The sequence below is a fragment of the Alosa sapidissima genome, chromosome 4 (genome assembly GCF_018492685.1).
Source record: "Alosa sapidissima isolate fAloSap1 chromosome 4, fAloSap1.pri, whole genome shotgun sequence".
In the NCBI taxonomy this organism is placed as follows: Eukaryota; Metazoa; Chordata; class Actinopteri; order Clupeiformes; family Clupeidae; genus Alosa; species Alosa sapidissima.
Genome location: NC_055960.1, coordinates 29,252,541 through 29,270,972, shown reverse-complemented (window position 1 = coordinate 29,270,972; position 18,432 = coordinate 29,252,541). Strand labels below are relative to the sequence as shown.

Sequence of the window (18,432 nt, the reverse complement as noted above, 5' to 3'; positions counted from 1 at the left end):
CAATATTTGCTAGTGTTACTTGATATACTTAATTTAGCTCTACCACTGCTGCCATTGTTGTTACAATGAAAGAAATAAAGTTTCACAGTCATCACACACTAAGCCAGCCCCACTGGTTGGTGATTGGTCTGCCCTAAAATGTGTCTGAGTGAACCTTAATGCAAACAGGGTTCCAGATAACTGAGCTGAGAAGAACATTTCAGGGGGAGCCAGGCAAGTGGAATGTTAATCTTGAGTAAAATCCTTGCTGTACATGGGAGATAACAGGTAACAAATGTTACTTTTCCCGTGTTACTTTTTCAAATAAGTTCTCCGATGTAATAACAATATTATGTTACTGAGTGACTTGTGCTAGTAGGTAAAGCTCTTATTACACACTGTTTTAGTTTGAAAGAGGGACTGAACCTACCTTCAGTATGATTAAAGCGTCCCTTTAAAATCTCAATGTCTGCCTTGAAGATCTGATGTTGCCCCATACCCACGGAAGTCTCTGATTCCCAGTATTCCTGATTAATTTCCATCCAACTCTGCTTTGGCATGCCCTTCCTTAAGACGCTGTCATAGTAACTGATGTCCACACCATCCACCATCCCAACACTTATAAACTCTGGAAAGCTTGAGATTCCTGATGTAGCTGTGTAGAAGTACCGCAGGGTATGGACCTCTGAAAAACACAGATGAATGAAACAGAACACTGTAAATCAGGTGAAACTACAAGATGATGGACAGGATCTAACTAGAATGTCTGAGCCCCTGTTACAGAATGTGTGAGAGAGAAGTGTTTGCCTGTTAACATACAACTGGTTGATGCAGTAGCTTAAACAACTGTATTCAATGTTTCATTTCTATAGCATGTTTTCATATGCATCTGTAACGGTGCGGTAGCCCGTTACCAGTGTTACACATCAGACTACAAGCTATCGCTACAAACAAACACACCGACACCGTTTCTCACACAGGCCTTTATTTTGTTTGTACCGCACGAACGTGAGCATGCAGCTATATCACGGTGTTATACGGTAACTGGCTTTCATGTTAACTGGCTGGACTGTTTTGCCTCTGGAGTTAACGTAACCGCCCCAAAGATTGTTAAGGCGGAGCAGGTGTGTTCAGCTGATGATTTAGCCTCCGATACCTGGCCGCAGATTCGTCTGTTTAACTAAAGTTCAAATAGACATGTTTGTGATGCTCCACTTTGTTGTTTAACAAAGCTTTACAACACGATGTGTCGGCGTTGGAAGTGTCAGGTTGTCTGTAGTAGGCTAGGCTACATGCGCTCGACCATGAATATGCCACCAAATAAATAAAACTAAATAAACTCCACGTGGGTCTCGAACCACTACTAAATTAAACTGCTTGCATGATAACCTCACATTTACCTGCTTGCGCCACTAACCAAGCTAACACAACCTAGAGAAATTGACCATAGGCCTACTTATTTACTAGGCCTACAAGTAAAATAGGTCATCTAGTATGTTATTGTGTTTGTAGCAGGTTAACACAGTGGATCATGGTAACTGGCTACTGTGTTATCTTGCTGCATTGCCCAAGTCATTTAGACCTTCAAAGTATAGCCTAGGCTTAATTACGTTTCACTGACTGCTGGTCAGGCTGCCCGCGGCCACCTAGTCTATCTTCAGCCTAAATTGAGGAAGCATTGCTGGTCTAAAAATGTATAAATTTAAAAAACTGTGAATGGCGAGGATTGAACCCGTAAGCTAGACTAAAAAGAGCCTCATCAACGCATACCTATTGCGCCACATACATTTTTATCATTGGTGAGAAATACATTATTAAAATATATATAAATCCAACACACCTCAAACCTATGTTAACATGTCAAAACACGAACGTAAATAGCCTAGGCCTACGTGTATCTTGTGATATGTAAATGTAACAGAGTTGAAAATAACCTCACTTACATAAAGTAAATTCTTTCAAAATTATGATATTACATTGTTATTGTAATCTCTATTTTTATATACATTGGTTTTTATATGTTTAAAATGTTTTCATATGTCGTACCCATTCACATGAGTTTAAAACATGAGACATTGCGACTGCAATTGTATTTTCATTTCTACTTTGCATTTCAATATTTTGAGCATTTGCGCTTCCCGTACTCCAGTCAGAACTGGTCTGCTGGAGGTAAGCTGTGCATAGAGAGTGCTCCGTGAATCATTTTGTGTTTTAATATAAAATAACATGTTTGTCTTCCACACTGGTTCAAATACGTATATACATAAGTTGTATTAATAGATAATTTCTGCAAGTAATGCTAGTGTTGTCTAAGATGGTATCTAATCAAGCTATTGTGGGCTACGTCTTTTTGGCGGCAGCCACGTTATGTTAGCTAGCTTTATGAAGAAAACACTTGCAATTTCTTGATTTCCTTTTACGTTTATACTGTAGATTTGGGTATGCAGTCGTCATCGTCTAATCTCAGTGGATTCTTTGTTTTATTTGTGAATGCAGGTACGTGTTATACTGTTAATGAATCAATGCTTGTTGTGAATTCAATGGAAAAAAACTATACGATCACAACGTGTGAAACTTGTGCCAACTCTATGTTGTTTCTTCTGCATGATTTTATGTTTGTTTAAACTGAATTGAACAAGCTATGCATTATTTTATCTATGTTCAGGAATAGCATAGACAATGCTAGCAGTCAGAACTAGTCTGCTGGAGATTTGGGTATGCAGTCGTCATCGTCTAATCTCAGTGGATTCTTTGTTTTATTTGTGAATGCAGATAAATAAAAACAGTGAGAAGAGTTCGTGTGGAGTCATACATTATCATCACAATTAACACCTGCACTAGAGAGCGTCGTTACATAAAATTTTGTGTAAAATGAAGACACATTAGACTTCTCCTGTACATTGTGCGTTTCAATGCGTGTTTCACGTTCGTTGTGATATGCACCAGGTTAATATGCAGATTATAGTTCTAGTTTTGTCATTCGAGTTCGAATCTTTATTTATTTTATTTATTTGCTGGCATTCATAATAAGACACTTCACGTAGAGGCGGCCTGGCAGCAATCAGTGAAACGTTTGTAAACTTAACTATGATAGGCTACTTTGAAGGCTTAAGTAAACAGCTTGGGCAACATTGCAAGATAACAGTAGCCAGTCACCATAATCCGCTGTGTTAACCTGCTAAACACAATAACATGGTTGACCTCACTAGTAGGCCTAGTACATATTACCAATTTCACTGGGAAGTGTCAACCGGTTAGTGGCGCAAGCAGGTTGTTGTCAGGTTATCATGCAAGCAGTTTAATTTAGTAGTGGTTCGAGACCCACGTGGAGTTTATTTGGTTTTATTTATTTGGTGGCATATTCATGGTCCAGCGCATGAAGCCTACTACAGACAACCTGACACTTCCAACGCCGACACATCGTGTTGTAAAGCTTTATTAAACAACAAAGTGGAGCATCACAAACATGTCTATTTGAACTTCAGTTAAATAGACGAATCTGCGGCCAGGTATCGGAGGCTAAATCATCAGCTGAACACATCTGCAAAAGAAGGGGGCGGTTACGTTAACTCCAGAGGCAAAGTGAACAGTCCAGGCAGTTAACATTACGCCTGTTTGAGTCGTGATTCACTCGGATCTTTCACCCGTATCTTTAAATTAACCCATGAGTCGCGAGTCTCTAGTATCATTAACTCGGATCAGTTGAGTCCTACTACAATTCAATCTAAAACGATAAACAGCGCCACACACAAACCTCTTGCAATTAGCTAGCCTACTAGCCATCATAGCTGCCAAAAATGTAACAATTTCGTAAGTAGGATAACCACAACTCCACAAATCAACTCAAGCGACTGAGTGAGCAGGCAGTCTGAGATAACTGGTTAACTTCCCGCAGAGCCGGGTTAGTCGGATCAGCCGGCCGGTTAGTCTACATTGAGTACGAGTCGGCTACGGCTACGTTGTCATGAGTGGCTGTAGACGAGCGAGTAGCTCCTCCTCAAAGTGAAAAGCAATTCCACAACAAAAGCCATTCTTTACCTCTTAAATAACATTCAATGTTCTGCATGTAGCCTAGGCATACTTTAGATTTGGTGTATAGATGTAGCATATTAAAATGCAATTAGGTCGCGCAGACAGTCCGAAACATTGCACGCTCTTAATGGAGCTGCTTTGTATACCCGGGTTAGTCAGATCGCTGGGCCGGGCGGTTACGTTATGAGTGCGAGTCAGCCGAATCAGCCGGCTACGTTGTCATGAGTGGATCTTTAGAGGAACGAGTAACTCCTCGTCAAGGTTAAAAGAAAATCCACAACAAAAGCCATGCGTTCACTTCTGAAATAACATATATTCTGCACGCATAGCCTACTTTAAAATGCAATTAGGTCGCGAAGACAGTCTGAAACATTGCAAGCTCTGTATGGAGAGTAGGCTATCCAGTCGGATCAGCCAAGCGGGCCGGTTACGTTGTTGTTATGAGTGCGAGTCAGCCGAATCAGCCGGCTACGTTGTCATGAGTGGATCTTTAGAGGAACGAGTAACTCCTCGTCAAGGTTAAAAGAAAATCCACAACAAAAGCCATGCTTTCACTTCTGAAATAACATATATTCTGCACGCATAGCCTACTTTAAAATGCAATTAGGTCGCGAAGACAGCAATGTCCGAAACATTGCAAGCTCTGTATGGAGTTGCTTGAGTAGGCTAGCCTACCTGGGTCATTTGGATCAGCCGCGGGCGGACCGGTTACATTATGTTGTTATGAGTGCGAGTCAGTCGAATCAGCCGGCTACATTGTCATGAGTGGATCTGTAGACGAGCAAGTAGCCTAGTTTCTACTCGTGTCAAGGTGATAATAATAATAGGCCTAATGAGAATAGTAATAGTAGTAGTAGTAATAATAATAATAACAATAATAATAATTTAGTCACTGCAGGGCATTTCTACGTTCCTGTTTCTATGTCTACATTGAAAGTCAATTGCTTAGGCTAGGTTAAGACAATAAATAAACAGTCTGGCTCAAACTGCTTTCTTTCCCGTGAGTGGGTGGAGATTTTGATGCTATTATATTAGGCTATTTTATATTATATTATATTATATTATATATGATATTATATTAGGCTACCTAACATGATATATATATATGTATGTATAGCTATGATTAATAGGCTAATAATATTAGTTGCCTAGTAGGCCTATTAGCTGCCTATAATACCTATTAGAATAGATTCCTAGTAGCCTACTATTAGTATATAGTAGTGGTAATAAACATTGTAGCAGAGTAGCATTAGACCTAGGCAAATTTTCTATTGTTAACAAAACAACAACAAATAATTAATTATTATAATATAGGCTACCCTCCCTGTCAATAAGATCAAAGTTTCTGAACATGAGCACCAAAAAGATGAACAATGTGTGGATGCACTTTGACCAGGAGACCAAAACTCTTAGGCTAAATGCAAGTACTGCAAAAACCTGGTTTCAAATCATGGAGAATCCACATCCAACATGAGAAGGCACTTAACGAAATGAAGCACCCCACTGCACTGCTTGAACGTAGGACTGAATTTCTTTGCGATTTAGCAATACTGACTCAAGTGACTCAAGTGACTCGTTCAACCCGGATCAGTTTAGTGAGTGACTCAGAATAACCCGGATCCTTAAAAGGAATCGAGTTTGACAGGCCTAGTTAACATGAAAGCCAGTTACCGTATAACACCGGAAGCAACCGCATCTGCAACACAAACACAAAAGCACCTTCGTCAATAAACTACTTGAACTTCAGGAGTGGCCAACTGAAGGTTTAGTGCTATGGACAATAAGCTTATAAACTTGGCGAACAATAAACGAACTAGCATGGAACAAAGAGCAGGGCTTACCGCTTACGTTGGTCTGTTTACTTCCTGGTTTGCGTTCATCAGAAGACCCGAGCAAAGATTGTTAAGGCGCCTTAACAATCTTTGACCCGGGTGAACGTCATAGGCGTGAATGGGGCATTGTTGTGTGGGAAGAGGGGTGTTTGTGTAGTTAACAGGATATGTATGTTTATTGTGTTTGTAAAGGTGGTGGTGTTAATGTCTGGTAACCGGATAATGTATTATTATATATTTATATATATTTTTGTATCGGTTCTAGGCTGTTAGACGATGATTGATTTTGGGACAATGATTTGGTTCTGGCCAGGGGCTAGAAGACCAGACAGCAGGTAGAGTTAGTTAAGGTGAGAAAAGAGAGCACCTGTGTATGACCAGAGAAAAGAGATTTTCACATTTAGCTATATTTAAAGTGCTATATTATTGAAGCCATTTTGCTTGGGAAAAGTTTAGTTTTAGTTAAAAGTATAAATTAGTTTGATTGATTATTTTGTTTTGGAGTTTTTTTCTTTGTTTTCTCTTTTTCCTCTGAGATGACCATATCCCTGTTTGGGAAGGGAAATAAACAGCTTTTGGAACATCAGCATCGCCTCGCTGCTCTGCTTTTCTAGGCCGTAAGGCCAGCCAGGCAACAGCATCATAGTACTGGTATGATGTTCAGGTTAATATTGAGAGGGGACTCATATTAACCTTAAGTAACCTTAGGCAAAGTCCTTTTAGGCAAGTCCCTCCACTCGGCGGCCATATACCAACGTTTTATGGGCACTCATCGGGCACAGTCTTTGGGTCGAACTGCGTGTGCGGAAGGCTTCACGACACCAATCTTGCTCCAGCGGCGAGATCACAACACATGATTGGCACGATGTCTTCACAACACACCATATGATTGGCTCAATGTATTCACATGTCAACGTTTTGCCGAGGAAGGGGTGGGATATGTGTAGACAACGGCCATATTGGCGTGACAAACTAGCCCCATGCATTTCTATGGAGTATTTTTTGAGTGCTGTGTCTCCTCATTAGAAAGTCTCTGCCTTAGGTAGGCCAGATTTTTTCTAATGACACAAGGGCAATATTATTTATTTATTTATTTTACTACTAAAATTAATTTGACTCAATACATGGATACACACAAATTGCAGATTTATTATTTGAAATAATTAAAGAAGGACTAGACACCTGACAAAACTATGAAAAATTGCATTGATGCCCCATGAAATTACTGTAATACCCAATAGCCGCAGACCAACTATCGAGCCAGTACGAGCCAAGGCTACTGTATATACTGTATATTTGAGCCTACATTTGGTAATGGCCTGGCTTCAAGTACAGAGATTCCAAACACGTTTCTTTCCCCATAATCAGGCTGATAGACCCTTTGCTTTGTCCTAAATCCCACCCACAATGCTAACGTCACACCTACATTAAGGGAGGGAAATCGCCTAAAAAGTTGCTTGTCGCCATTTGCAAATAAAGCATCTTTCACAAGGTAGACATAGACTTTCTATTCCTATAATTACCATGGTGTTTATAAGTTAATTCAGCAACTCACTTAACAGCGGCCTGATGATGTGTGCTATGAAAATCGTGATTAGCATATTTATACTTTGAATTTCGACTTCACAGAGTAATAACATCATCTCCAGGGTCTTAAAGGAGAATTCCAGCCATTTTTCACATAGATCTGTTTCTCGAGGTCATCAAGTACTGTCGGTACAAAAACAGTTGCTGCAGCCAACAGCTAGAGCAGCCAGGCAGCTACAGTGCTACACTCTGGGGGGATATTTATGATTATGTCCCCAGAGTCCCTAATATTGGCCCTAATATTAAGCAGAGCTTTACATCCGTGTGCTGATAATTTTATGGGACAATCACTAGCAACGCAGTCTGGTATAAACTCAAAAGAACTGTTTTATTGGCAATGAATCCCCTTACCTGACTCAGTACCACCTTGACAGCGCCTCAAGCACCAGTAAGCACTTGTTGGCCTTAGGGTAAAGGTGAGGCCAAAAATTTGGGGCTACTAGCACAATTACACCCCCGAAATGATAATGGTGACAGGATTAGCCCTGACTCACCCCATTCATATGTCTTTGGCGCGACATGGGTAAACCGCTAATGAAATTTTTCATAAAGCAGGGGAAAACTACAATAAACACAAGCTGAACAGAGAGACATGTACATAAATTAATTTGTATACTTATATGCCATTTGTATTCTCTGAAGTTGTGGCCAGGTTCTGCCCTTGCATAACTTCATGTACAACTGAGTTAGTTGTTGACAACAAGTTTAGATCAGAAATGCTGACTAAAATATTAGATAATATTTTATTTTTCCAACTTCTTCCAAAAAAGAATATCTACAGTATTTGTGTTTTGTTGCCTATCATTTATTTAAAAAGAAATAAATAAATATGTTGATGTTTTTTGCTCATGTTTGTGTATATAGTTGGTTAAAATGAAATGACAATACTTTAATCGTATTGCTTAGGTTGTGCTGAAAAAAAGGATATATGATTATTCAGTATTGCACATGCCTGAGAGACCTCTACAAAGTCATTAAAGCATACCGGTAGTAATGCAAAACACTGCAAAAAAGGTAAGGGAAGAGAAGGGAAAATAACAGAAAAGAATCACAGCTGCAAACTTCATGATGTGCTGGAGACTCCGTGGGCTAGTTGATGGTATTTTTGTTATTCTCCCTGACCCATTGTAGGCTTTGTGCCCCTCAGCTTGTCCTTGTCTGGCTGTCTATGGTGTTCCTGTATGATCTCTAGATATTCTGATCTCTAAATATTTTCCTAACTTGGGTGAACAGGTTTGCCTAGGTTCACACTGGTAGGCATATCACCTGACCCAACCAAGATTGTGGGCGGTGCTCTGGACATTTTGAAAATAGACTGTGTGATTCAGGGAAGCAGCAGGACGGACTTGACTGAAAAAGCCCTGGACCATACGCAATAGCCTACCGTAAACCATCAGGAACGCCATATAGGCCTAGGCTGTCATTAGGCCTATGGTAAATGGGGGGTCTATCAATTGCACATACAAAGGCTACTACAATTTGGTCAGGTTGGTGCACAGTTCATCTCATACAACTTTTGAATTCAGCTTGAGGTGAGATTTGATAATGGAGAATGTGCACGCAGAGCATGAGCCGGAATTTTCTTTACACACCTACATTACACTGTCAATATAACAGTTAACTCACTCCAAGTAACTCACTCCATTTCCCACAAGGCATTCTGGAAATGCCTTGTGGGAAATGTTAAATTACTTAGCTTATCTGTAACATTAGGGGGATTCGATTTCATGTAGCCGCCTGCAGCCGTCATAGGCTGACTGCCTAATGTGATTATTTCTGAGATTCTGATATGTTTTCAACCCGGAATTGTGCATATGTCATGGTTGAAAACATATCAGAATCTCAGAAATAATCACATTAGGCAGTCAGCTCAAGGCAATTGGTTTGCATGCTTTTTAAAACTAAGGTTAACTAACAGGTTAAGTAAGGTTAACTAACTAACTTCAGCAATTCAAGTATAGTTTACTTTAATTAAATGATCATGTTTACTTTTCCACCTCGACATTAAATTACACTAATTTTAGGCAAGTAATCTCAAAAGACAAAATCAACAAGACAAAAACTGAGTTATACTTACTAAACATTTTAAGTAAGGATATCTGTTAGATTTTACAGTGCAGTCTCTGACAGGTCTCTATACAGGCTGTGTGAATTAAGGTGTCAATACATCAGACAGAAAGCAAGTGCTCACAGAGCGTTGTGGCATTTTGAAATGCTACGTATATTGAAGGTTATGTGCATGTATAATCCGCAAACTACATTACAAAATATGACACACATGCATGTATATCTAAATATTTTTTCATACATGTCTGTGTGTCATATATCATTTGTAAAAGTAAACATGGAACTTCATGTAGGTCTACTGGATCTGGCCACACCAAACATTAACATCACAATTTATTGCTTCCATTATATAACTGTGCATGTTTTGAAAGTGCAATGTCTTTAAAGGGAGAAAATAGGTTTATTTCTCACTGACTAGGCCTACAGTGTTCAAACTTGTTTGTTATCTTTTATTTAAAAAATGACAAATTTAGCAATTTGAATGTGTTTACCAGCTCAATCATTAATTCTTATAAAACATTAATATGACAAATTAGGCTCAAGTATACTTTATTTTCTTGTGGTTGAGCATCACTCACCTAAACTAAATTATACAGTGACAGTATTTGGTTAGCAGGGGGTGTTAGTCCTCGTTTTCGTTTTATATACAGGGTATGAAATGCATTTTCCTCAATTTTGTGGGCTACTTGTATTGTGTTACATATTAGTAACCTACTGTGTGAGCAGAGCCTAGAAACAAAGCAAGATAGGTGTAGGTGAACAACCCAGATTGCAGTGACGCACAGAAATAGGCAGTCAACTGTGCGCAACTGAAAGCAACAGGACAGCAACCTCTGCCTCACTCTGAGTGACTCATACTCTTTTCTTTTATCTCATTGGTCTTGGACTGACTAGGCCTACTTTCTGGAATGATGGAATGATGAAAACAGAGATAAAAAGAGATCCAATAATGTTTCTGTAGACCCTTTTGTATCTAATATGTTAACAAAAAGGAAACATTCATTTTGAACTTGACTTGTTCTCATTTCTGATTTGGAACTATATGCACATTTGTGCATATTTCAGTAGATAATGCATCATTTGCATATTTAAACATAACATTAAACAAAAAATGAACACAAAAGGTCTTTCCTCTTATAAGTGGATAAGTTTCATTGTGATATCTATTAGTTCCAGATTTGACCCTTGGCCTATAGTGTCTCACAGGTTTTTTGCAACAGAATGAAACAGCTGCTCATTTGAAAAGGTTTTCATGTCATTTTACTTGTGATGGTCTAACAAATGAAATGGCACCATTGAAGATTTGCCACCTTGACTGTTACCGACATATGGACTATATTACTATGCAGCCATGTTATTTGTTGTTTTCTAGCTCAGCTCAGTGAGCTCTGCCCTGTGCACACCCCTGTAGCCAATAGCATTTCAAGTAGAACAGTAAGCATCACTAAATGGGAGGCAGACCGAGCCTCCAAAGGTTAGTAATTAAAACTGAAACCGTGTGCATTTGTGTGATAGTTCTGGTACTTTCAAGCTGTTTAGAGTCTCATTACATCTCTTCACCCCGCACATAATTAATTAATTCTTACAGAATTACAGTTTCTATGTTTTTTTAGCATGAACACTAATTTTTGTTATGATTGCTATTGTTGTTGTTAATACTATTATTTTATGCTTAGTTTTTTAACATCATTTTTAACTATTATTTTAACTAATAAATAAACTAATGTAGTTATTTAATAATGTATGTTGCTTTGGACAAAAGTGTCTGCTGAATAGGTAGCCTACCATAAAATATGCAAATATTAAAACTTGCCGGCAGTAGATAAGCGAAGTCAACTGAACAAAAATGCAAGGTTAACAACAAACCCATGTTTTAAATGTATGTATATATTTGATAGTCTCCCATATCATGTAGTAAAAATCAGTATCTGTGTGTGTTTGTGTCTAACAGGGACAGTTAGAGAGACAGAGAAAGAAAGAGAGAGGAGCAGAGGACATTAATGAGAGACCATTTATTAAATTAGGGCAGGGCCCGAATTATCTTTTTGTTTTTAAGGGGGTCTCTCTATCTCATAAAAAGTTGGCACACCCCGCGCATAGCCTAACAAGGCGATACAATTAAATAGCCTAGGCGCGAGTGGCGCTTTTGCGCAGTAGCCTATATGCGCACGATAGGCCTAGACACACGCACACAATAGACAGAGATTTTTCATAGAAATTGATTCCTTTTAACTCATTTGAACCAGACCACCGTCTCCGATAGGCTATCCTCAGTGTCAAACACAATAATGCAGTATAACTTATACACGGGGAAAATGCACTAACTGGCAGAAAATAATAAAGCCATTGCAGCCAAACTATGTTCTAGTATTATAGGCTAATGTGCACATAGTAACAACACCTGGGCGTTCAGTCGTCTCGTGTGTTGAACCGTGGGAATAAATAGACGAACAATTTTGGAATTTGCACTGAGATGTTGTTGGTTAGCCATTGAATAGGCTATTCCGCCATCAGAGATTGCTAACAGGTGTTTCAAAATATCTGGGAACTTTCCGGAGCTCTGAATGAGAGAGGATAGCTACAGATCAGTTCACAGAATCATTGAAGTAAGCTGCATTATGGGCCTTGGCATGGGTTATGGCTTTGTTAATCAACATAGAAGCGGTAAGGTGCAAGTTCAACAGCAAACAGGACTTTTTCGCACGTATCAACCCACGTAGGCTAGCCCAATGAACGCCTATGTAAATAGACAAAACATTCTCATCAAAGCAGGGTAACTTTTTCAGACTTGCGAGTGCTGTCAACTCGATCGTAGGCCTATGCGGTTTGCTCATATAGTCTAGTGGTGTGGTGGTGAAGTGTCATCATGCTGCGTTCAAGAGCGTTTGGTAGGTCTACGTCCCGTAGTAGCCTATATTTTAATGTAACGTGAGCGGTTGTTTAAGATTAAATTACAATGCCAGACACCTTCAGATATCAGAGACCCCCTCAGATTTTTGACTTTTGTTGCTTTCATGGGAGCCAATCCTCACTCTATGGGAGCTCGGCTCCCACTGGCTCCCACGTAATTCGAGCACTGAATTAGGGTCACCTGCAGTAAATGTATAAGGACCTACTCTCTGGCTCACAACTTCTTACTTGAAGATCCCAAACTCTCTTCTCTTCTTGACTTCTTGTGAAGGCCCTTCTCTCTGTTTCTCTTTCTAGTCTTGTCTGTTGAATTGGATTGGCTGCAATGTCTGAATTATTAGTTCACTGGTATCATTTGATAATACAGCTATTTTAGGTCATTGTCATGAACATTACTGAATTTGAGCATAGTATAATGGTCGATATGGCATTAATTTAAAATCAATCCTCGAGTGTTAATTATTATCCCCTTCTTCCCAGTCATCTTCACATCAATGTATTAAGGGCCCCCCACTTATTGTGGTATATGTGGGAAGGGGGGTTTGGGGGTCCTCCCCCAGAATTTTGTAAATGTGTTTGATGTGATTTCCTGTATTCTGGTGCATTTTGGGGATGGCCAATACTAAATTCAATCAGATTCATAGCCTACATCCTGATTTGTTGATATTGAGGCAATGATTCCATGCAAAGGCTTGGGCTTCAGGGCCCCCTGACCCCTTGGGCCCGGTAGGCCCGTGCAGTAATCCATCCCTGTTCCCAGTTCTATTTTTGTTTAGGTCACTTTGTTTCAGTCAGTCTCTGACAGGCTGTGATCTATACAGGCTGCGTGAATTACAGTTGTTCTCAGTTGCCTTTGTGCATTTCTCAGATCAGAATTGAAATTCTCAAAACTGTATGTTAAAACACCATATCATCTTATACCTTGTGCATCATTAAAGCAGTTTCTCCCCATCTTGAACAAATAACAATGCTTTAGTACATCCATACAACTGATTTTGTACAAATGTCTGCTGTTTTATTTTTTTTATTTCAATTGCTAATGTCATGTTGGTCAAAATGCTTCATACTGGTACCCTGCTGAATAGTCCTACCCCATTAAACAAATTGGCCTTATTCCATCGCTTGTGTCATTACATGCAAATGTTGAACTAGCTGTCATAACTAGTTGTCATAGTCTGTCTAGCATACATATATGTGATCTGACAGACAGGAATGTCAGGATGTATAGAAAGTTGTACAGTGGTTTACAGCTCTGACCAAGGGTTGTTTTACTGTACTGTTAACTGAATTGGTCATTTTTCATTTCCACAATAACATAATATGTTTTTGTTATACTGTCACAGTGTCTGTCAACAGTAAACACTTTGAAACACACTCTTGCAATCGACCCCCTCCACACACAATATTGTGTAACTTCCATGTAACATGGAAAATAGTGATGCCTTGCACATTGTTCATTAGAAAATACCTACAGAGTAAATTGTCATATTGACAACAAGACTAAACAGTTTGACTATCTTGACATAAACAATGGCGTCATGACTTGTCATTTTGATTGCATTGACAGTTTCATTGGCATAAATACTTGCTTTTGAGACATAAACTAAGCATATTGAGCAAGATACGTGATTATGCAGGTAATCCACTATGCGGTGCAGTTTGCACTAATTGTTTTAAGAAATGCCCTAACTGTTGTGAAAATGATGAATCGATAAATGTGCCAAAGCGTCTGAGAGAAATTGTAAGGTGTCAATACATAATACTGAAGCAAGTGCTTGCAGGGCATTGTGGCATCTTGAAATGCTACGTATAGTGAGGGTTACGTGCATGTGTAAAACAATATAAAACAAAATTCTACATGCCTGTGTGTCATATAGTCAGTCTATATAATATGTATGTATACATGGAGCCTCATGTAGGCCTACTGGATCTGGCCACACCAAACATTACAATTTATCACTTTACTGTAAAAATATTGGTGTCATAATTGACAGTGATCTGATCAGCCACATGAAAGCAATAACTAAATCAGCTTTTTACCACCTCAAAAACATTGCCAAACTTAGAGGGCTAATGTCAAAACATGATCTAGAAAAACTTAATTCATGCATTCATCCCCAGGTTGACTACTGCAATGGGCTTTTAACAGGCCTTCCAAAAAAGACTATCAAACAGCTTCAGATGATACAAATTACCTAGTAGTTGTCCTGTCATTCTAACAGAATAGACAGATTGGGCATAGTCAGAGTATCGCTATCGAGCCCTGTGGTCGGGCATTTTGGCCCTGAAAGGAAACATGTGTGCGTGCACAGTTCAGGACTACCATCTTTGTAACATGTCTGAGTCCAGTCTGTGGTAAGATAGATCCTCATTACTCAGTTCACAGAGCACTCTTACGGGCAGTACTATTGTTCCTTGTAGTACTATTGCTGTCCTTAGGGGGATTCTGTGAAGTAGTTGTACTGTCATTCTAACAAAATAGACAGATCGGGCATAGTCATAGTGTAACAGCTCGTTCTTTACAGTTCGAGAGTTACAGCTTTACCAGGTTTCTCTGAAACTGAGTGTTAACTATTTGGGTGCTAATACTCCATGAGGGGGACTATCGAGCCCTGTGGTTGGCCATTTTGGCCCTGAAAGGAAATAAATATATGTGTGTGTGCACAGTTTGGAACTACTTCAAGAATCTCCATAGAGTGCTGCTGTACATGGGTTCTTGACTAGTATAATATTTGTTTTGTATTTTTTACGTTTTAATTATTACTTTTTAAACACTTTTAAATTATTGCCCTTTTATGGTTTTATGTACCATGTTTGTGTGTTTTATGTTTTCTTATTATTATTTTATTCTTTACTTTTAAAACTATTCTTTGACTATTGCCCTTCTATGCTTTTATCAGATATTCCTGTTTGAATGACCTATGTGTATGAAATGCGCTATATAAATAAAGTTGACTTGACTTCACTTCACTTTCATTATACAACTATGTGTGCAAGTTTTGAAGTGCAATGTCTTCAAGGGGACACAATAGGTTTATTTCTCATGGACTGACTACAGTGTGTTTTTTTTTAATATATTTTATTTAAAAAAATAACAGATATAGTCTGTTGCAATTTTTACCTAAAAGTATGAAATTTTAATGTGTTTACCAGCTCAATCATTAATTCTTATAAAACATATGACAAATTAAGCTAAAGTAGCCTAGACTTTATTTTCTTGTGCTTGGCCATAGGCCTACTCAATTAAAAGTATAGTATCAGTATTTGGACAGCAGAGGTACTTCAAAACGTATCAAGTCTTTCTGTTACCGTATGTCCAGTATGAAGTGCATTTTCCTCAATTTTGTTGACTACTTGTATTGTGTTACATTTTGAAGAATAAAGCTTACAGTGTGAGTATAGCCTACGAAGAAAGCAATAGAGTGTCTATAAGTTGTCTATTTTTTTTAAGTCTTTCTCTCTCTTGGGCCTATTTTCTGATGTATGGAATGATAAATGGTAAAGAGTTTCAATAATATTTGAAACCTTTTGAATCTAATATGTTAACAAAAAGGCAACATTAATTTTGAATTTGATTAAATAATGCCACGTTCGCATATTTAAACATATAAATTAAAAACATTAACACAAAAATTATTTCTTCTAATGTGGGTAAATAAGTGGGTATGTTTCCTGGTGAACATACTACTTCTTACAGGTTTTCTTTGAGATAATGAAACAGCTGCTCATTTGGAAAGGTTTTCATATGTTATTTTACTTTATGGTCTAACAAATTAAATGGCACAATTGAAGTTTTGCCACCTTGATTGTTACTGACATGGACTATATTATTATGCAGCCATAACAATATGCCTGTTTTCTAGCTCAGCTCAGTTAGCCCTGCCCTGTGCCCGTCCCTGTAGCCAATAGTTCAAGGGGAACGGTAAGTGTCACTAAATGGGAGGCAGAGCGAGCTACCAAAGGTTAGTAATCAAAACTGAAACTGTGTGCCTCATGTGATCAGGTTACTTTGTTTCAGTTTGTTTTTGACAGGCTTACTATTGCTATTGTTGTTATTATTACTGTTATTCGTATGCTTATTTTAACTTATTTTTTTAACTAATAGGCTGTAGTTTTTGTAGCCTATGTCGCTTTAGACAAAAGCGTCAGCCAAATAGCCTATGGAACATAGCCTACCATAAAATAATCAAATAAAGACTTACCGGCGGTAGAAAAGGTCAGACAGCCGAACAAAACTCCAAGTTCAAAAACACATCCCATGGTTTAACTGAATGTAGGTGCAGGAGCCCAGAAGGCTTATTCTGGGGACCTCCTTATGGAGTGTCTTGCCGTCTGATCTTGTCCGTCAACTGCCAATCTCTAACGAAATACGGAAATAGACTACAGCTATGTCTAGATCCGACCGTTGCGACTGTATGTGTTCTCTGGTTTGGTTGGATAGCCAACCCCGCCCAGCGCCCACATTCAAGTCGGCCATTACATTTGATATGCGCAAGTAACATTTTGTCGTGCATGATTTACGCTCTCAAATAAATAAGATATATTTGTATTTTATTTCCCCATGCTGAGTGTGAACTTTAGAGGGAACTTTTTCTCAGTCGCTTTTGCACATTTCTCTGATCAGAATTTAAATGCTTTTTCAAACTCCATATCATCTTATCACTTTTGCACATCATTAAAGCAGTCTCTCTCCCATCTCAGACGTAAATGATGTCTGTTACTACATTAATGCATTCTGGTTGCTGGTTGATACTGTCCACTTCTGACTATCATATAGCCGTATTTTGAAATACGTCAAAGCAGAAAATAGGTTAGGCCTACACAGCAGCGTTCACGCAAGGCAGTCACAGACACTTCTGATCAATCAGTTGAGCATATGTTGCCTTTGATATATTCTCATGGTGTGTGGGCACAGTAAATGACATGACATGTACAGTAATGTACTGTAATTCGTGCATTGGTGAATTTAGCCTGCTTGTGCAACCATATGTTGAACTTGCTCTTTATCAGTTTCAAAATGGACGCACAAGTAATCGACAAGAGCTGTTTTAATGATCTTTCTTGTCAGTTGAAGGTGTGGCATTAAGAGGAAACAAGTTCTAATAAAACTAATCAAGCCGGTTTTGCATTGTTTTGACTACAGCATAGGCACAAACAGATTGCTGTGTGTGTGCAATGTGGGACTGTGAAGCCACACCGTGCTCATTTGGAACAGATAAGAGTTATTATGACCGCCGCGCAGCGAAGCGGCGGTCATATAGGTTTAGTCAGATTTTTTTTTTTCTTTTCTTTTTTTTCTTTTTCACATGCCCAAATTTCCGTCAATGATTCCCGGGACACTGAAAGACCGGGGTACACGAAACTTGGTGGGCATGTAACCCCACATGGATAGCATGGAACCATCGTTTTTCGTTTTGATCTGTAGCCCCCCCCCCGCTGGACTGGACCCCCCGAAAGGAGGGTAGGGCAGACACAGTTTTCTGTGAATATCTCGAAAACCGTAGGGTTTAGGAGGACCATTTTTTTTGTATGTTGATCTCAAGGGGCCATGTCAACCCATTCCATAACCACTCATTTCATGTATAGCGCCACCTAGTTAAACACAAAAAAGTAAAAATGAGGTGTTGTAATTGAAGGTATCTGTGACCTAACATAGTCAAAACTGCACGAAATTGGAAGTGTAGGATCATTATGACACCCTCTGTATGCACGCCAAGTTTTGTGGAATTCCGTTCATGGGGGGCCACACAATAAATTAATTGTTACTATACACCAACTGGCCTGTAGGTGGCCGGAGACAGTTTTCTGTGAATATCTCGAGAACCGTAGGGCCTAGGAGGTCCACCTTTTTTAAGTATGTTGGTCTTAAGGGGGCATGTCAACCCATCCCATTACCACTTATTTCATGTATAGCGCCACCTAGTTAAAAATTAAAAAGCAAAAAATTAGGTGTTTTCATCACAATATCTCTGGCTGACAAGGTCAAAACTGCACGAAATTAAAAGTGTAGGATCATTATGACACC

The 18,432-nt window shown here is 38.9% G+C and overlaps 1 protein-coding gene across 1 annotated transcript in view; it reads right to left on the bottom strand.

The window, feature by feature from the left end:
• The window catches only part of LOC121706507 (patr class I histocompatibility antigen, A-5 alpha chain-like), a 36,827-nt gene extending 20,007 nt beyond the window's left edge, over nucleotides 1–16,820 (bottom strand). Inside the window, exons 1-2 of the mRNA XM_042088323.1 lie at nucleotides 16,610–16,820; nucleotides 410–664 (exon numbers count right to left, since the gene is read on the bottom strand). Coding sequence (XP_041944257.1) covers nucleotides 410–664; nucleotides 16,610–16,667 — 313 coding nt within the window. The 5' untranslated portion in view covers nucleotides 16,668–16,820. The remainder of the gene's footprint in view (nucleotides 1–409; nucleotides 665–16,609) is intronic.
• Between the last annotated feature and the right edge of the window lie 1,612 nt (nucleotides 16,821–18,432).